Consider the following 16,733-nt stretch of genomic DNA (forward strand, 5'->3'; position numbering starts at 1 on the left):
ACATTCAATAACCCACAATGGCAAAGGAAAGAACATTTTCCAGATGTATTAAACGTCAAAAACTGAAATCTCGTATTTACAAACACATGCAGACCCGCATGAATTCAGCACTTTGTTGAAGCCCCTTTTACAGCAGTTTTATCCTCAAATCTTCTTGGTTAAGCGTCAGTAAGCTTTGTGCAGATGGGTTTGGCGATTTCATCCCATTCCTCCTGGCAAATCCTCCTGGATGGGAAACGTCTCCGAGCTGCCATCAGGTCCGTCCACAGATGTTTTATGGGTTTTAAGTCGGAGCGTTGGCCGGGAGACTCAAGGACATTCAGAGACTTGTCCTGATGCGGCTCCAGCTTTTACGTGGCTGTATGCTTCGGGTCATCGTTGTGCTGACAGGTCAACATTTCTCCCAGTTTCAGATTACGTGAACTCTGGAGCACAATGTCTTTAAGGGCCTCAGGATTCATCTTTCCCGTAATTCCTGTCTGTGTGTCACTGCCGCTAAGAAACAAACACTGCAGCCACCAGGCCTCAGGGAAGGTTCACAAACATTTTTTCTGTCTAAATAATTTGCAAAACGGTTTCACTTTGTCACTGTGGGTTATTGAGTTTAGATTTACGGACAAAAATGGCAGTTTTATCCTTTTTATATTCAATCTCCAACACAAGCACGTTCAAAAAGTGAAGGGGTCTGAATACTTTCTGAGGCCTCTGCAGCATATGTACAGGATTCTCTCTATTTATGTTGGTGACGGTGCAAAAATGGATGGAGTGATTTAGAACCACACTGTGTGAGCAGGTCCAGAAGGAATCACGATCCACAGAGGCCACGGATTAGTTGACAGTCTTGCTATCTGATGGAATGTACGTATATTACAGAAAATGAAATACTCTTATATTACTTCATGCCCTGTTTTACCTCAAAATATGTGTCTCATTTCGAGAGCTCCGACCGAAACCGTCCGTCACCTTAAGTCTTCGCACAGCTGCACGCGGGAGAAAATCCAAAGCACGCCGCACATCTTGTTTAAATTTTCCACCGACCGGGCAACTGGAAAAGGACCAGAGTCTAGACAACATGCGAACCAGTGCTACTGCCTATCATTAACTGACAGTGGGGCTGGTTCGCAGCTCGCCGTCTGCCCAACAGGCCGCGCTGCTGTGACACTTGTTTCTAATTAGAAATCCTCTCAGCTCTGAGCTGCTGAGTTTGGCAGCGCCGGGCTCCGTCAGCAGGGCTTTCTGGCTCACTGGGTGGGTCACACAAGGCTGAATATAGGTTTCACTTCTTTTTTTATTCAGTCTCACCTGAAAAAAATAGGTCAGATACGTGTTTTCGTTGGCTTTAAGTGAGCGGAACGTGTTTCTTCACACTTCAATTCATCTGTGAAACCGACCTGCAGAGTGAACAGTTGTTCATTCATGAATTATTATATTTTATTCTCTGTTTGGCCAGAAAATGTATCTAACCTTAACCCGAAAAGTGAGGAACAGAGCAAAAACAATTTACTGTAATAAAGAATATCAGCTCTTTAATTCGTGGGTGGCTGTGGCTCAGGAGGTAGGAGCGGGTCGTCCACTAACCTGAAGGTTGGCGGTTCGATCCCTGTCTCCCCATTTCTGCATGTGCCGACAGTGTGTGATTGATGTGTGATAGAGATGCACCGTTTGAATGTGTGCGTCAATGACAAAACTGAAATTTTTAGTGCTCATCAAGACTAGAAAAGTGTTATATGAAAACAGACTATTTAATTTGGATTGTTTCATGTCATCTTTCTGTCACATGAAACCTCACACTGTCATTTTTAAGGTGGAGTGCGCTTGTCCCTGCATGTGTGTGTGTGTGTGTGTGTGTTTGTGTCCTGACCTGCATGCTTTCTTTGTTCACTTTCTTGTGTTTCTTATTTTCCTCTACCCGCTCATTCTCTCAGAAGGGCCTTTCATGTGTTGGCACTGTGCTCTCCTCCTCTTTTTTTCCTCTCCATCTGGTCTTGTCACGCTCTCTCTCCACTTCATCTCTTTTCCCGTTGACCTCTCCTCTGCCAACAGGAGGAAGACGACACAGACATCAAGTTAGTGCTGCGACTGATAATATACTGGCTCCGTAACCGTGTGGAATGTGATTGCAGCCTTCAGCGTCGCTCTTGCTTTATGATTACCGAGAAGGCGTGCTCGCTCCCCTTTGACCTGTAACCTCCTCGCAAACCTCACATGCACGCTCCTCATCCGCTCACAGCACGTGCTTATTTCATGGTCCAAACACGGGGGGGGTCAACTCATGCCGTCCATTCATTTTTCTCGTTAGCTAATGTATTTAGACCCGGAGCAGTCGGGCCTGTCAGCGCCCCCTCAGCTGAAGTCACCCAGCTCTGTGCGCCTCTATCTGCTGCCAGCGTCAGTATGTTTACTCGAGGCATTTAAATCACTGCCAAGTACATTCAGCTTCGGCTAAGAATAAACTGGACTTGTGCTGTGTTCCATCATCTCTCACCTCACCCGTGCACACAGGTTAACACACACTGAGAAAAAAAATCGGAAATACTTCTGCTTTTGACGTGTTATTGATTCAGCAGCACTTGAACTAAACTGTGCACATAAACACTCGACATAAATATTATTGAATTCTAGAGAACCGTCAAGTGACATTTGGAAGAGGGGGGGCAGTTTTTCCTACTTTCAAAGCACACTCCCTCCACCTTGTGGTGAGAGATGGTCACTGTCAGGCTGTTGTCTCGAGCACTGGCTGGTATCACTGTGTAGGGGATGTGAATTTCACCGCATCACTATCAATAATCTAATATCTCTTCACCTTCTTCCTATCGTTGATAAATATCCACTCGTTTTACTACCTCGCTGACTTTCTCTCTGTGGTTTCCTCTCTAATAGCGAGCCTCAGAGAAGTCTTAAGTAAGTATAGGTCAGAACTGTTTCCTGCATCAACAGTGCGTAGCAGATTATACTTCCACTAATGTGACTTTACGTTTCTTTCTGCCTTTGCACGTTTCTGCTCTCTGCCTTCTCACCTGTAGAACTCCGCCTCCACCTGCACCGAGGAGGTAATTGTGAGCAAAACAGATGTCAGGTCGCGGAGTCAAACGTGTATCTACAAGCTGCACTACTTAGCATATAGTATATGTGTAGTATGTGTGCTGCGTGGTTTGGTTGCTGTGAGTTTAAGGTGTTTGTGTGTATAAACAGGAACTTTGTTATCCTGTGGTATGGATGTTCTGGTATTAATAGTTAATATTAAATATTGTAACTAGAAATGCACTCAGTCCATTAATGAAATCACATTTAAATTCACTAGATCCATGTTTTTTATTTGGATCTGTACCAAATTAGAAACACTCATGAATGTCAGTCCCCTAAATATGACAGAGTTCAACAAAATTAGGATCCATGAATTATTCTCAGAGAAATTTAAAGAAAATGTTTAAAAATTGAAGGAATCTCGTAATGCTAAAGAAAGTAAAAAAGAAAAAACCTGGATCATGATACATAAAATTTAAACTAAATTGAATTGGTCGTGTCCCAACCCTCCACAAAACTTCACGGAAATCAGTCGCAGGCATAAACATAACCTCCTTGGTAGAGTTGATCATTGTTTTAACTGTTGATTTAGCAACCATCTCCTTTGTATACTTTGAAACACAAGTGCTTTCTGTGTCTGTAACATAATCATGTCTTGGTTGATCTGATCGTGCAGGAAACCTGTCGTAGAGGCCGAGATTCCCGTGTCCCCGCCGAGCGACTCCAGCAAGAAGCGTCTGATTGAGGACACGGAGGACTGGCACCCACGAACGGGCACCTCCCAGTCCCGCTCCTTCCGTATCCTGGCCCAGCTCACCGGCACTGAAAACGGTGGGTACCAACTCCAGGCCCTACATATACTGTATATAAATAATACAAATATATATGTTCAAGTGTTGATTATCATTAGGCTCATGTTGGTGCAGCTCTCAGTTCATTATAGCTCTTTTAAATCACTTTTGTCTGGAGCACTTAACATATTTATTTAATGTCTTAGCGTAATCTGTAATTTTCTTTTTTCATAACTGACTTTTACTACTTCCCTGTTTTACAATCCTAGTGTTTTATAATGAAAACGCTGTGTAGATCGTAGTGATTTTTATACTTCCTTTAAATAATACAATAAATCTTTCATCACCATTTGATTTTATGAATTTTTTTTACGGTTTAGACTGTAAGTGACCTTGACGGTTACACGAGACGACTGTGGCTTCGGGCCGCCGTCCATTGTGTGTGTGTGTGTGTGGGTGTGGGTCCGTGCCGCTGATGCAAAGTGACATTTACAGAAACTCGCTTATTAGAATGAAGTAAGACGAGAGATTTGAACGTCTCCTCTTCTTGATCACGTTGCCAGACCCTTGTTGAATATGCATTGTGCTTTTGATGCACAGTATATTCAGTGGGTCTGGTGTTTCTGCAGCTGTGAATAGTTGGAGATACGACCACACAACGTCCCGTCAGAGTATAGTTTGCAGGGATTTCACTACATACATTGAGTTATTTTGATGACAAGGTGAATGTAGAATAAGACTCCGTTCAGGCCTGGTATTAACGGAGCCTGAGTGATCTGATCACAAGTGGTTAGTGCTAAGTTTAGCTGGATCGGTGGTTCGATCCAAGATCCCTTTCTTTGGGCAAGATACTGAACCCTGAATTGAGTGCTAATCCGGCAGTGTGTGATGTATGAAAGAGAAAGTGCACATACTGTATCAATGTGTGTGTGTGTGTGTGTGTGCGTGTGTGTGTGTGAATGCTAAACTGTACTGTAAAGTTCTTTGAGTGGTCATCGAGACTTGAAAAATGCTATATAAATATTTACCATTTAAACAACCATCTGATGTGAGAACTCAGACCGGGTAGAAACAACACAATTTGGACTTTGCAAACAGAAAAGTGGTACATGATTATTTACATATTGAGCAGGGAAGTGAGGTCATAATTGGTCACAGGAAGACACACTCAACATGGATTTTAACATCAGGTGTGACCAGATGACGTTAGTGCTGAGCACTTGTGATTGGATCTCTCAGGACGGACGTTAGAACCAGGTCTGAACGGGGCCTAAATTGGAGCCGAGAAAAATCTGCAAACCAGATTCTCTGCTTCGTATTCCTATTCACCATTTTTTTAAACACATTTTGCATTTATATTAATTGTTTTTTCTTTTTGCTTTATTGTTGCAGAGGAAGTTCCGGAGAACAATGGAAAGAAGTGAGTGGTTTGTGGTTCATAAATTCTGTGTGTTTCTGAATGTTCGTTCCCTCTCTGTCTGTCTGTGAGTACTTTTCTCTGTGTAATGCATCTGCTTCAGCTAAGGCTGTTGTTGCAATTAAAATAATTTTCGGGTTATAGGGGTTTCAAATTTGGATTTGGCCTTCAAAGTCCCCGTGTAAGCACGTCTATTAGTCTGCAATTCAGATTTAACCCCGATTTCCTCATCTTGCGATCCCACACATCACACTTCATTTGAGGCTAAATTTGAAGCGACCACACCGAGTAAGAGGGTCTGACCATGGACTCATCAGACGCTGTAATGACTTCTGCTCCTCTCAGTCCTTAAGTCGATTTTCTCTGCAGTAAACATAGCTTGTCCTCCATACCAGATCTCCAACCAATCAGTGTGTCACTCTCTGGAAACTGTGGGTAATTAAGTGGGGTTGTGGGTAAAAGCTGCGCTGCCAGAAGGAGATTCCTGTTTTCTTTCTGTTAGTGGGATTTTATTCAGGGAGCTTTCCTTACAGAGAGAGAGTAGATATATATCTCCCTCGGTTCGTAATTCAACAAACATCTGCAAAAGCAAAGTCTCTTTTCTGTATTTGTTTCCAACTGTGTGTTTTCTGCAACTTGCTATTTTCCTTCTTTTACTTCAGTGCTTCCTTGTCTTTTTACTTTTGATCTTCTTTCTACCTTCTTCTCTTCTCTTCCTATCTTGTCTTATGGGAAATCAGAGTAAACAAGTTGGACCCAGAAGTTGTAGGACGCCAGTACAACAAGCTGAGAGATCGGCATCATGACATTTCAGCACGAGCGCTAAATATGTAGTAGAAGAAAGTGTGCTTTGTTTTGTTTAGTGTTTTATTTATTTCACTTTGACCATTATTAAACGTGCATTTTGCATATTGCACCATTATTTGGCACATTAGTCATTAAAGTTTGAGCAAGAGCAGAAACAATGTTTTCTGAGGTTATCTTATAGTTATATGTAATGATATTTCATGATATACGTTAAAAGCATTCATGTGTATTAACACGTGTGCTTTAAATTGCAACATTACATCATATTGTAATGTGCACATTGTTTTTCTTCCATAATGTTTATTTCTGAGCCTCCACTTTCCTCTTTCTTCCATCTGTCATCTTATGCTTTATTTCTCAGTGCATGTCTATATCTGTTTTCTATACTAAGCGAAGTAGCTTAATTTATTAACCTTTGATGATTTTTCTTCAATAAACCTTATTTCCTTACTGCTGATGTTTACCTCTCTCATTCATTCTTTTCTTCTTTCCCGGCGTTTACAAGTCAACCTGCTCATTTCCAGTAGGCGGAGGCCAATGATGAGAATGAATCAGTTCTGTAAGAATAGAAGAAGATTAAAAAATATCAGTTTTTATAATAAATAATAGGTAAATATTAAGTGTAGTGTAGGGTAGAGCAACAAGACAAAAACTTACATTATTCTAAATGCAAATTGTAGGCAACAGTTCTCAAGGCACTGGATTCTTTACCTATATGAACCAGTGTATAATTATTTCATAAATAGTCATTTAAAAATCAGTCATATCTGTAAACGGTTCAAACAGTATCATTGTAAAAATACAGTCAGAGTAATTAGAATATTCTTGGGTTGCAAAAAAAGACTTGTGCTCCAGGATATGACGACGGATGTTTGTCACTGTGATGTTTTACAGACATAAAGTTTTATTTGAGGAAACAACCGGAAAATTAATTCCCAATTGACGATCAAATAATGAAACGACAATACACCAGCTTTCCGCCTCCCCGCTGTCCGGACACTTTGCTGCCCACAGGAGGTCGTTCAGCTTGAAGTGAAAGCACTTAAGTTTTATAAGGAGTGGTGAACAGAAACACTAGCTCTTCTCATTCTCTCCTTAAAAATATACTGTGCCTCTTAAAGTTTTATACTGCCATGGGAAAAGACGGCAGCGCTGCCTCAAAGTGTCCCAGCCTCTGCTGTTTCAGGAGAATAAAAGAAAAATAAACCGCTTCCTGAGATGATACTAGTTATCTCCTGCTGCTAAACGATCGAATGAAGGGTGTACAGAAGATACACAGGAGGCAGCGCCTGTAATTGTTCCCTTGTGCGGGTAGTTGGACAGTGGGCAGCGATGCAAAGCCCGACTACAAAGTGCCTCCATAGTTGTCTTGATTGTTTGCATGTGTCACTGAGAGTTCAGACCACTGATTTGTAAATGAGGAGGTCACACTGAGGAGCAGTGTCTGGAGGCTCAGTTTGATGCAATTCTTCCCAAAAATGGAGGATGGGAGGAGGAAGCTTTGACCATGACGCTTCCTCCAAAACCAGAGTGAAAGGCATCTGTATCAGTGTGTTGCTGTGATTTATACAAAAGTGTGTATGTCTGTTTCTCAGCGAGGCCTTCGACAATGCCACTCCCGCTGTGCACACGTCGCCGGCGGCAAAAACATTTTCCAAATCTGCAGCAGCTCCCAGGAACGGCAACATTGGCCCTGCGTCCACATTCAAGAGCCCTGCATCCATGAACAAGCCCTTGCACCAGACTGGAGCTTCACCAGGTACAGTCACATATATACACTTTACTTTACTGACACTTCACTGTTGGTATGTAAAATGATGGTGTAGTTGCTGCTGCGAGCCTGTAGGAGGCAGCCTCTGTCTTCTAAACGCCCCTGCTGCTCAGCTCTAACATTAATTACAGGTTTGAAACTCAGCCATTCGAGATTATGAGCTCTATAAAAACCCAAGGTATTCCGTTAATGAGCTCAAATTATTAGCTTTTCAGATTGCCTTCGCTAAATAGATTGTGAAATTGAGTATTATTCATTCATTTGGTGTGTGAGGGCTTCTGCTGCAATCCCTGCCACGAGACCCCGAGGTGGTCGGGATAAATATTTGCTGAAAGACATCAGGCATGGGGGGGGGGGTCATTATTAGCAGCTCCTGGAGAAACAGCTATTCACTTATACATGAACAGATACACTTTGTTCCCCTAACAGGTTTCCCCAGAGGCCCTTTTTAAAGAGCGACTGTTTTTTAAAGTGGAACAGGCCGAGAGCAGGGGAAGCCACAGTCGGTTCTCTGTGGGCCTTGTTGTTCATTAGATTAACACACACTTGAGGTTCAGGTAAACAAGCGCGTGTCTCACCGTGGCCATGTGGAGCACAGCTGTACCTGCTATGTGCTGCGTGACCTCTACTTAAAGATACAGGAAGGGATGTGGATATTTTTAAAGATGATACAATCACAGTACATTTGTCTTTATACTATATATATGTGTAGTGATCACAGTGACTTCTTTACATTACTGTCCATCACTGTTTCTGAATGTATAGAGTGACAGAACGGACACATTGAGATTCGCTGTCCTGTTGTTTTCCAAGTCTGACATTTTATATATTTTCAAATTCTCTGCATCAATATTATGTGATTAGAAGGTTGATTCAAAATCCTGATACATACATGTTCATTTATATGTGGCAATTTTAAAGGATGATCATTGATGAGGTCAGTTTGTGGCTTTAAAGGTTATTTATATCTAGAGCAGCTCTTTTTTTTTTAATATTAAAACAAAATAGAAATGTTCTTTTAGCCAATAATCATCAACCACTAAAATATATCAGAGAATCTCCTTTTTTCTTTCTCTCCATCTGGAGGCCACATCTCTCCACAGCCCAGCCTCTTTTTCTTCTGAGTAACCCGTCCCCACCCCCTCTCGCTCCCCTGCCAATGCCCCTCTCTGTTTATTCCGTCCGTTTGCTCGCTGCTACAAGGACATTTTGGGAGCACTTGTCCTTTGACCTCCCAAGGGTTTAATAATGGGGCTTTCTTTCAATAGTGTCTCTGTCCCCCTGCTCCCCCATAGTCCCTCTGTGGGGGACCAGCACTGACCTCCGTCCTGGAGGTTTCTTTACACTGCAAGAGAGAGAGAGAGAGAGAGAGAGAGAGAAGGACATACTGTGCCTCCTCTCCACATGTTATGAGATGAGAGGAGGGGGATTCTTTTTTGTTTTTGTGGGTGTCTCTGTCAATGGGAATGTGTTGTCCCCCCAGTGGGAGAAATCAGCCCCTGTTTCTGTGCAGGGGTGGGGTGGCTCTGTCCATGTGTCATGCTTCAGGAATGAAGGTTAGAGATCATCAAATTATTCCCATTCGCACACACACACACACACACACACACACACACACCTCAAACATGGACATACAGTATGTTCCCTACAGAAGTCAGTGGAGAAGGTGGTGAAGCAGTGGAAGAAAACTATACCACTGTTTATCTAACAAGTAGTGTGTGAAGAAGTATCACCTCTGTAAACTGGTTTGTGTTGGTCCATTACACGGGGGTACGTTTTTGCCCTTCTCCATTGGTTTGTTTGTTTCCAGCAGAATTCAAGGATTAAAGAACCCTTCAAAGTTTGGCTTTGTTCTGGACAAAGGGACGGATCTACGTTTTTTTCTCTTTTCTTTAACATTGCAAGAAATGGCTTTTCCATTTGGAATATTTCATTGGTCTTGATGAAACAACTCAGGCACATTTGGGCATTGGCGGAAATATACGCTCTACTGACAATATCCTTTATGTACACTCACTTATCTTGGGAGAGTTCAAACATATACACATTATATATAAACAGCTCATTAAATGTACACTCCTTGGGTCTACAGCAAGAGTCTGTAGGGTTGACGCCTTAACTACACCGTCCTGAATAACTTAGCATCACAGCTAATCAGGTAGCGACACCTACAATCTAACTAAAATGTCAAACAGTTAAGCTAACAAAACTATTATTTAAGCAGTTTATTTGTGGTTTGTTTGATCTTTTACTCGTGTTCAGTTTCAGGAAATATAATTTGGTTAAATGCTTCATTGCTGGGCCAGGTATTTTTTCCATTTGAATATTGACCCTTTATCTTTCCCTGCTGGTTCAGGTTTTCCAAAGGGTGGAGCCGCTCCTTCGTTTGGCAAAGTGACCACTCAGGCTCCCAAGGGTCCCGACCGCCCCACCCCCCAGCCACATCCAGAGGACCTCAACCCTCTGGTGCAGCGGGCCGAGCACATCCCGGCCGGTACACGCACCCCGATGTGCAACAAGTGCAACAAAGTCATCAGGTAACGAGGATGAAACGGTGAAAACTCTGGAATTCATCATCTATACCACTCGTTCTTTGAATAATTTTCCCTGGAATCCCCTTCATCGTTCTCACCAGGGGCCCGTTCCTCGTGGCCATGGGCATGTCGTGGCACCCCGAGGAATTCAACTGTGCTCACTGCCACTCCTCCCTGGTAGACCGAGGCTTTGTGGAGGAGAAGGACCATGTGTACTGCGCACACTGCTATGAGCAATTCTTCGCCCCCACCTGCTCCCGCTGCAGCCAGAAGATTTTGGGGGTTAGACATATATATATATAAAAAAAACGGTTGATCATATTTGGAATATGGCGCATTAACCTCAACAAATTGTTCCTCATTGGTTTTTTTATGTTCTCTCTGCAGGAGGTCATGAATGCCCTGAAACAGACCTGGCACGTGTCCTGTTTCGTCTGCACTGCCTGCCAGCAGCCGATCAGGGGCAACACGTTTCACATGGAGGATGGACAGCCGTACTGCGAAAGAGGTACAGCAGTAAAGTCCGTGCAAGATCTAGTGAAAAACAAACCGTGTGCAGCCTGACTAACATGTTGTCAATGCAATATTTACTCCCTCTCTATAGACTTCTATAACCTGTTTGGGACCAACTGCCACGGCTGCGATTTTCCCATCGAGGCCGGCGACAAGTTCCTGGAAGCTGTAGGACACACCTGGCACGACACCTGCTTTGTGTGCACGGTAGGCCGAGCACCTGACTTCAGAAGGGAGAAAGGAAGAAGTACATTTGGAAGAATATTTTCTGTTGCACTGCTCTTCATATCTTTTTGCTCTTTCCACAGGTGTGCTCCGCTAATCTGGAAGGTCAGGCGTTCTTCTCCAAGAAGGACAAGCCCCTGTGCAAGAAACACGCCCACACGGTCAACCTCTGACCTGCCTCTGTGCACATGAGCAGGACAGGACACTGGCCTCAGTTTACAGCAATTTATAGTCCAGCCAGATGTTAAATATTTTCAGAACTAAAACTGATTCATCTGTTTTTATCCTGTTAGAATATCATTGGGTCAGAGGTCCCACTGTAAGCTTTTTGATTTTTTGCTCTGGTATTGTTCTCATTTTCTTTTTCAGTCAAGTTTATCGGATGATATTGCAGGTGTATATTTGAAAACACTGTTTGCCCCGAACACCAGCTCTTTATCAAGTAGATTCTTATCACATGTGTTTTGAGCTGGACTTTTTTTATTTGTATGGGTGGTTTGTTTTAAGCTCTTGATGTCATTTTCTTTTTGTTTAATAACACAGAATAGAATACATGTATTTTACTGCAATGATCTACTGAGCCCCTCAGGGGTCACATATTTGAAAAGCATTTCACGTGTCTTTCCACGTGCGAGATTTAGAAATTAGGATTATTTAAGGGAAAAAAGATATTTATTATCAATGTGTTGTGGCAACAAAAAGACAAAAGAAGCCATTAGAATAAAAAATGGTAAATTATATTGGGCTACAATTCTTTTTTTACTGTTTTAAATGAATATGTATATTAATAATTCCCAGTAAATGAAAACACAAATTAGTATTTTGTAATTAAAAGACCAATCAAGTTGTTAATGTAAATTTTCTAATCCAGGATCAACAAGGTTAGCGAGTGTGCTTGTAGTGAAGAGCCACATGAAAATGTACTTGCTCACATTACAATGCAATTAATTTAAATTCAGTATTGATCTGAGCTAATGTCTTATTGAATGTTGTTGTTTTTTACTTTGAGGACATGAACCCTCCACTTTGGACGCGTGTTCACCACACAGGAACTTGTCGTGTTGTATTCACTCTCACTGATTATGTTTTTCGTGTTAGAATTCAGTCAATTAACACAAAACTATTTTTAATATATAGCTGCTGTCAGCTTTCATTTTGTCTTGCACAATTTCTATCTGTAGTAAAAAAAAAATGGGTATGGATATTTTCTCTCTGGACACTGCATAAATAAGCACTTCTCTTCTTAATTTTGCTTTAAATAAAAGTGGTCAACAGTGGACATCACCATCAAAGCTCTTGACTATTATTTCATCCCGTTCTGAAACAGAGGAACTCTTCCTGCTCGTGTGCATGTTTGTCAATGCATAGAAAGATGTGACGCAGCTCGGCTTCTATGTTCATTATAAATCTGCAGCTGTGAGAGTAACTTTCCAGAGGTGTTTTACAGGCAGGTAGACAAGCACCAGCAGGAGATGCCTCATACACTTCACCTGCAGGAAGAGGGAAACGTCTCCATAGGGACACGAGAGAAAACACACAAAAACACAGACAAACACACACATACTCACATAATTTAGAAATAACAGGAAACACACTCTGGAGTTTATTATGTGGGTGTTATTGTAGGGGTATTGATGATTCATACATGCTTCCAAATGTAAAATTATAAATGCAAAACAATATCTATCCATTTTCAACTTTTCCATTTAAAATTTCTGTGTTTTCATCGTGGCTTTATTTTCATTTGCTTTTTGATTTTTGATTTGCTTTTTCAATTTCATTTTTCTTTTTAACTTTAATCATGGCCTCATTATAGTATAAATATGAATATAAATTTGATCAAAACAACAATCTTTTAGATTTGAGCTCTTCTAATTGGCTATCTGGACTTAAATATTATTATTATTACATTATGACCACACACATCCTCCACGTTGATGTGCACTTCTCCAAGACGTCGCAGGTGGGAGCTGTGCGCAGGTCGACACGAGTTTAACCAGGCGGGCAGGGGGGGGGACAGAAACACAATCCCCGTGGTTCAGTTGGTAAAGTCACAGGACAGAGACAGACACATGGAAATGAGAGAGCTCAGGTGATGTGCTGCAGCGGAGACGAACCGGGATCATGAGGGTTTAGAGCGAGGAGGAGACGGTGAGTTGACTTTAACTTCACCGGGACAGAGACGAGGGTCCGTGCGCGTTGTGATTTGATGTCGGTGCGGCTGATCGTCGAGATTCAGACTCTGAGGAGCTGGTTGTTGGCAGCAGTTTGCAGAGTTACTGGAGGATGATGAGGATGATGATGAAGGTGATGATGATGGTGATGGTAATGATGATGATGATGAGTATCTGGTGCCATGCTCGCCTCTGTGCATCCTAATGTCTGATCTACAGCTGAGATGGATACAGTTGAGTTTATAGACGTTTTAATTGAAAGACTTTATTGAGCTGTGGACAGATGAGCTGCAGTTAAAGTACTGAAGGTCTGTGCAGGTAAATTCAACATGTGCTGCTGATTCAGGGATTGGTTATTTATTATTTATTATATTTATAGTATTTTTGAGGGTAAAACATTTTGATCAGGTTGATTAAACAGTCACATCCCAAACTCCCCCTTTTTGCTCTTTATTTTGCTCTTTCGACTAAAGGACATAATCTTCATCAGATGCATTAATCAACTTTTCATTTAGTTGTTTTTTTAATTTTCACTTCTTCTTCTTCTTCTTCTTCTTATGTTAACTTAAAAATTAAACTGTCTAGTCAATAATAAACTGGGTAAACTCCAGGGGCAGCTCCAGGGGCAGGGCCAGGGGGGGCACTGGCCCCTGCTGAAACCTGATTGGCCCCTGAAGTGCCCCTGTCCTTGTCACTTACTAATAATACTAACAGTAAAAGCTCATCCACACATACGTGAATCTGAATATGGCGGGTCAAAGTTCACCAAAGTTTTACTCCACGTGAAGCCACGATGCGATTGGCTACGCAACAAAAAGCACATTATTATTTACCTGCTCGCTCGTGCTTCGTGATTGGAAGTGAACAGGAGGCGAAGGTTCTCCTGGATACTTTCACGAATGTGTGACCTGGCCCTAAATATGACAAATTGTTATTTTATTTTACACTTTTCATTTTTGAAGTACACAATGTGGTTGAACAAGGAACAACTTCATAATCTACTCAATGATGTGTGCTCAAAGTTTGAGCGCTGACAGTAAACAAGGCTTATGTCCACCTTATGGAACCAGGAATTGTCCATCTGTGTAAAGTGTGGCCCCTTTATGGCCCCTGATTTAGCAAAATCCTATATCCGCCACTGGTAAATGAAGAAGTTGTCGTATGTGTAAAAGCTACTAAATGGAGCTTGTAGTGTTTATTATGTTCCGCAGGTCATGATTGAACTTTAAACCCCCAGATGCTTTATATGGCTGCTGTGCTCACTTGTCAGTAAGTGTAGAGTGAGTTATAAACAGCTCAGGAACTAAATGTAATGGGGTGTATCATTTTTCTACCCTTTAAACGTGTGTGCTAATGTCTGGCAGTGACACCATCGCCTGTCAGTGTACAGTGGCGTTGAGTCAATGGTAATATTTGACTGTTGAATGCCCGACACAGAACCTCTCTGTGCTCCGCAGCTGATCAGCGGGTGTGAACCTGTGAACTGGAGCTGACGTCCGTGACATCACTGACGTCCTGATGTTTGCATCAGCATCCCAGCGGCCGTGCTCGCCGTGCACCGCACACCTCACGCAGGTCTGTGGTGTTATCTTTGAACGAGCCAACACAACCCTCTATAACTCTGCGCAGGACAGAGAGGCTCATTGAGGCAGAGCTGAGTGAGCATTTTCTCGGTCATATTAAACACGCCGCCCACCGCCCAGGCCTTGCCCTGGCTGGGCTCCTGGCAGGAGGAGGAACGCCTGTCGCTCGGCTCACACGATGAGGACGACATGGCACTGTGGTGCTTTGTGGTCTACCGCAGACTCAAGCTTCAAGTGTTTCTGCTTGAAGGACTCTGGCACTGATGGCATTTATGTAAAGTCTACCAGCGGCCGTTTTGCACTGCCCAGTATGATGGCAGGACTCTGAGCTGGAGTTCTCACAGAGATCTGGTTGTAGCATATTGTTGAGCCTGACCAATTTATGGATCGGCCAATAAAATGAGCCAATACAAGCCTTTCCCAGACATAAAGGTATCGGTTTTTTCGATATGTGTTGGTATGAAAACCTATGCAGAAAAAAATTATTTAATTCTCGCTCTTTATATTTGATTATATTTACTTTATATTTTATTTGTATTGATTTTTATAAAATAACTGTATGGTTTAACTGTAAGATTAATAGTATGATATTATAATCTGAATAATTATTAGGCTATATATCTGTTTATCGGTATCTGCATCAGCCCCAAAAATCCACATTGGTCAGGCTCTTTTTAAAAGTTTAAGTCTGTGCATTTATTTATGACCTGGTGAATGGATATGGAAATATGTGGGTTTAACGGCTGCAGACAAATCACGCAAAACCCTCAACGATACTAGCCTGAGTCTGTGTTCGTCCACAGGGCGAAACTTTGCAAGCTGTGACCCCCTCACCTCAGTTTCCTCCCTCATAATTGCAGGAAGCGAGGCCGGCCAATCAGAGCGGAGATATGTGGCCGCATATTAACACCCTCAGTGGGAGAAAGTATTTCAGGATGAGACGAGTGTTGTTTGCAGGAGCGGCTGCAGGAGGCTTCTGTTTGAAGATGGAGGAGAAGTATCCCTTGAAGTTTTTCACCTCACACTCGTGCTTCAGTTTAATCATGTAACGTGACACTGTGACGACCAGACAGAGAAAATGGTGAAACTTGAGTGAATCGACAGACAAACTGTCAGAGATTCAGCCACAGACGGATATCGCTTGATGTCTTTTCCAGCTGCCAGGACCTTCTATGTTTTCATGGTTTCCTTTTAGTTATTTTTCTTCCACACACACACATATACACACACACACACACACAGTGCTCGATGTGCATCTCATGTCAAGGCTTTCCACAGGTATGGCTTTCCCATCTGCCAGTCGCAGCGGTTCTGCTGACAGATGCTGCTGGTCCTCCCACACACCAGCAGTCTGCACCGCGCCTCCCGTGTGCGCCGATGCCAAAGGGAAGACACGGAGCCAAACAGAGTTATTTACTTTGTAACAACAACAACACTATCAACACAGATGCTTCCTGGGATGCAGGCCCGTGCTTGCATTTGTTCCAGACAGACTCATCACTCTCTGGATAAGATGGAGATGATCATCTTGTGGCTCGCACCCCAGAGTTCCTCACTTTAACTAAGTGTGAGATAAAAAGTCGTTATGATCAATGGTAGTTCTGTGCCTTGCCTCCTCCGACACCCATCAGATACTGGTTCTGATCCAGTTCCATTTCTTTCAGAGAGTATATGACACCCTCACGCATCCACACGAGAAGTGCCGAAAACCAGATGACAGGAAATGGTGGGAGTCCAAACTGGTGTGCGAACATTACTTGTCTTCTTGTTGCTCTTGCTTTTTTGACGATTCATTCAGCGCCCAGAGAAATTGATAGACGCCACGCCCACCGCTTCATCAATAGTCGCCGATCAGGGAGAAATGCAGGGAAACGGAATCACTCAAAGCCGCAAA

General features: G+C 42.6%; 2 protein-coding genes across 10 annotated transcripts in view; both read left to right on the forward strand.

Annotated features, from left to right (window-relative positions):
* pdlim5b (PDZ and LIM domain 5b) overlaps positions 1-12,374 on the forward strand; it is a 36,705-nt gene extending 24,331 nt beyond the window's left edge. For 2 of the 9 annotated variants that reach the window (XM_035183954.2, XM_035183957.2), the window contains 11 exons: positions 2,044-2,066; positions 2,878-2,901; positions 3,024-3,050; positions 3,701-3,855; positions 5,208-5,235; positions 7,635-7,798; positions 10,167-10,347; positions 10,446-10,626; positions 10,732-10,852; positions 10,949-11,064; positions 11,166-12,374. In XM_035183954.2, coding sequence (XP_035039845.2) covers positions 2,044-2,066; positions 2,878-2,901; positions 3,024-3,050; positions 3,701-3,855; positions 5,208-5,235; positions 7,635-7,798; positions 10,167-10,347; positions 10,446-10,626; positions 10,732-10,852; positions 10,949-11,064; positions 11,166-11,255 — 1,110 coding nt within the window. In that variant the 3' untranslated portion in view covers positions 11,256-12,374. The remainder of the gene's footprint in view (positions 1-2,043; positions 2,067-2,877; positions 2,902-3,023; positions 3,051-3,700; positions 3,856-5,207; positions 5,236-7,634; positions 7,799-10,166; positions 10,348-10,445; positions 10,627-10,731; positions 10,853-10,948; positions 11,065-11,165) is intronic. The other 7 variants (XM_035183955.2, XM_035183958.2, XM_035183956.2 and 4 more) reach the window with 5 other exon arrangements.
* Positions 12,375-13,122: 748 nt separating this feature from the next.
* The window catches only part of bmpr1bb (bone morphogenetic protein receptor, type IBb), a 47,185-nt gene continuing 43,574 nt past the window's right edge, over positions 13,123-16,733 (forward strand). The window contains exon 1 of the mRNA XM_047344425.1: positions 13,123-13,233. The gene's annotated coding sequence lies outside the window, so the exon portion shown is untranslated. The remainder of the gene's footprint in view (positions 13,234-16,733) is intronic.

The sequence above is a fragment of the Hippoglossus stenolepis genome, chromosome 18 (genome assembly GCF_022539355.2).
Source record: "Hippoglossus stenolepis isolate QCI-W04-F060 chromosome 18, HSTE1.2, whole genome shotgun sequence".
In the NCBI taxonomy this organism is placed as follows: domain Eukaryota; kingdom Metazoa; phylum Chordata; class Actinopteri; order Pleuronectiformes; family Pleuronectidae; genus Hippoglossus; species Hippoglossus stenolepis.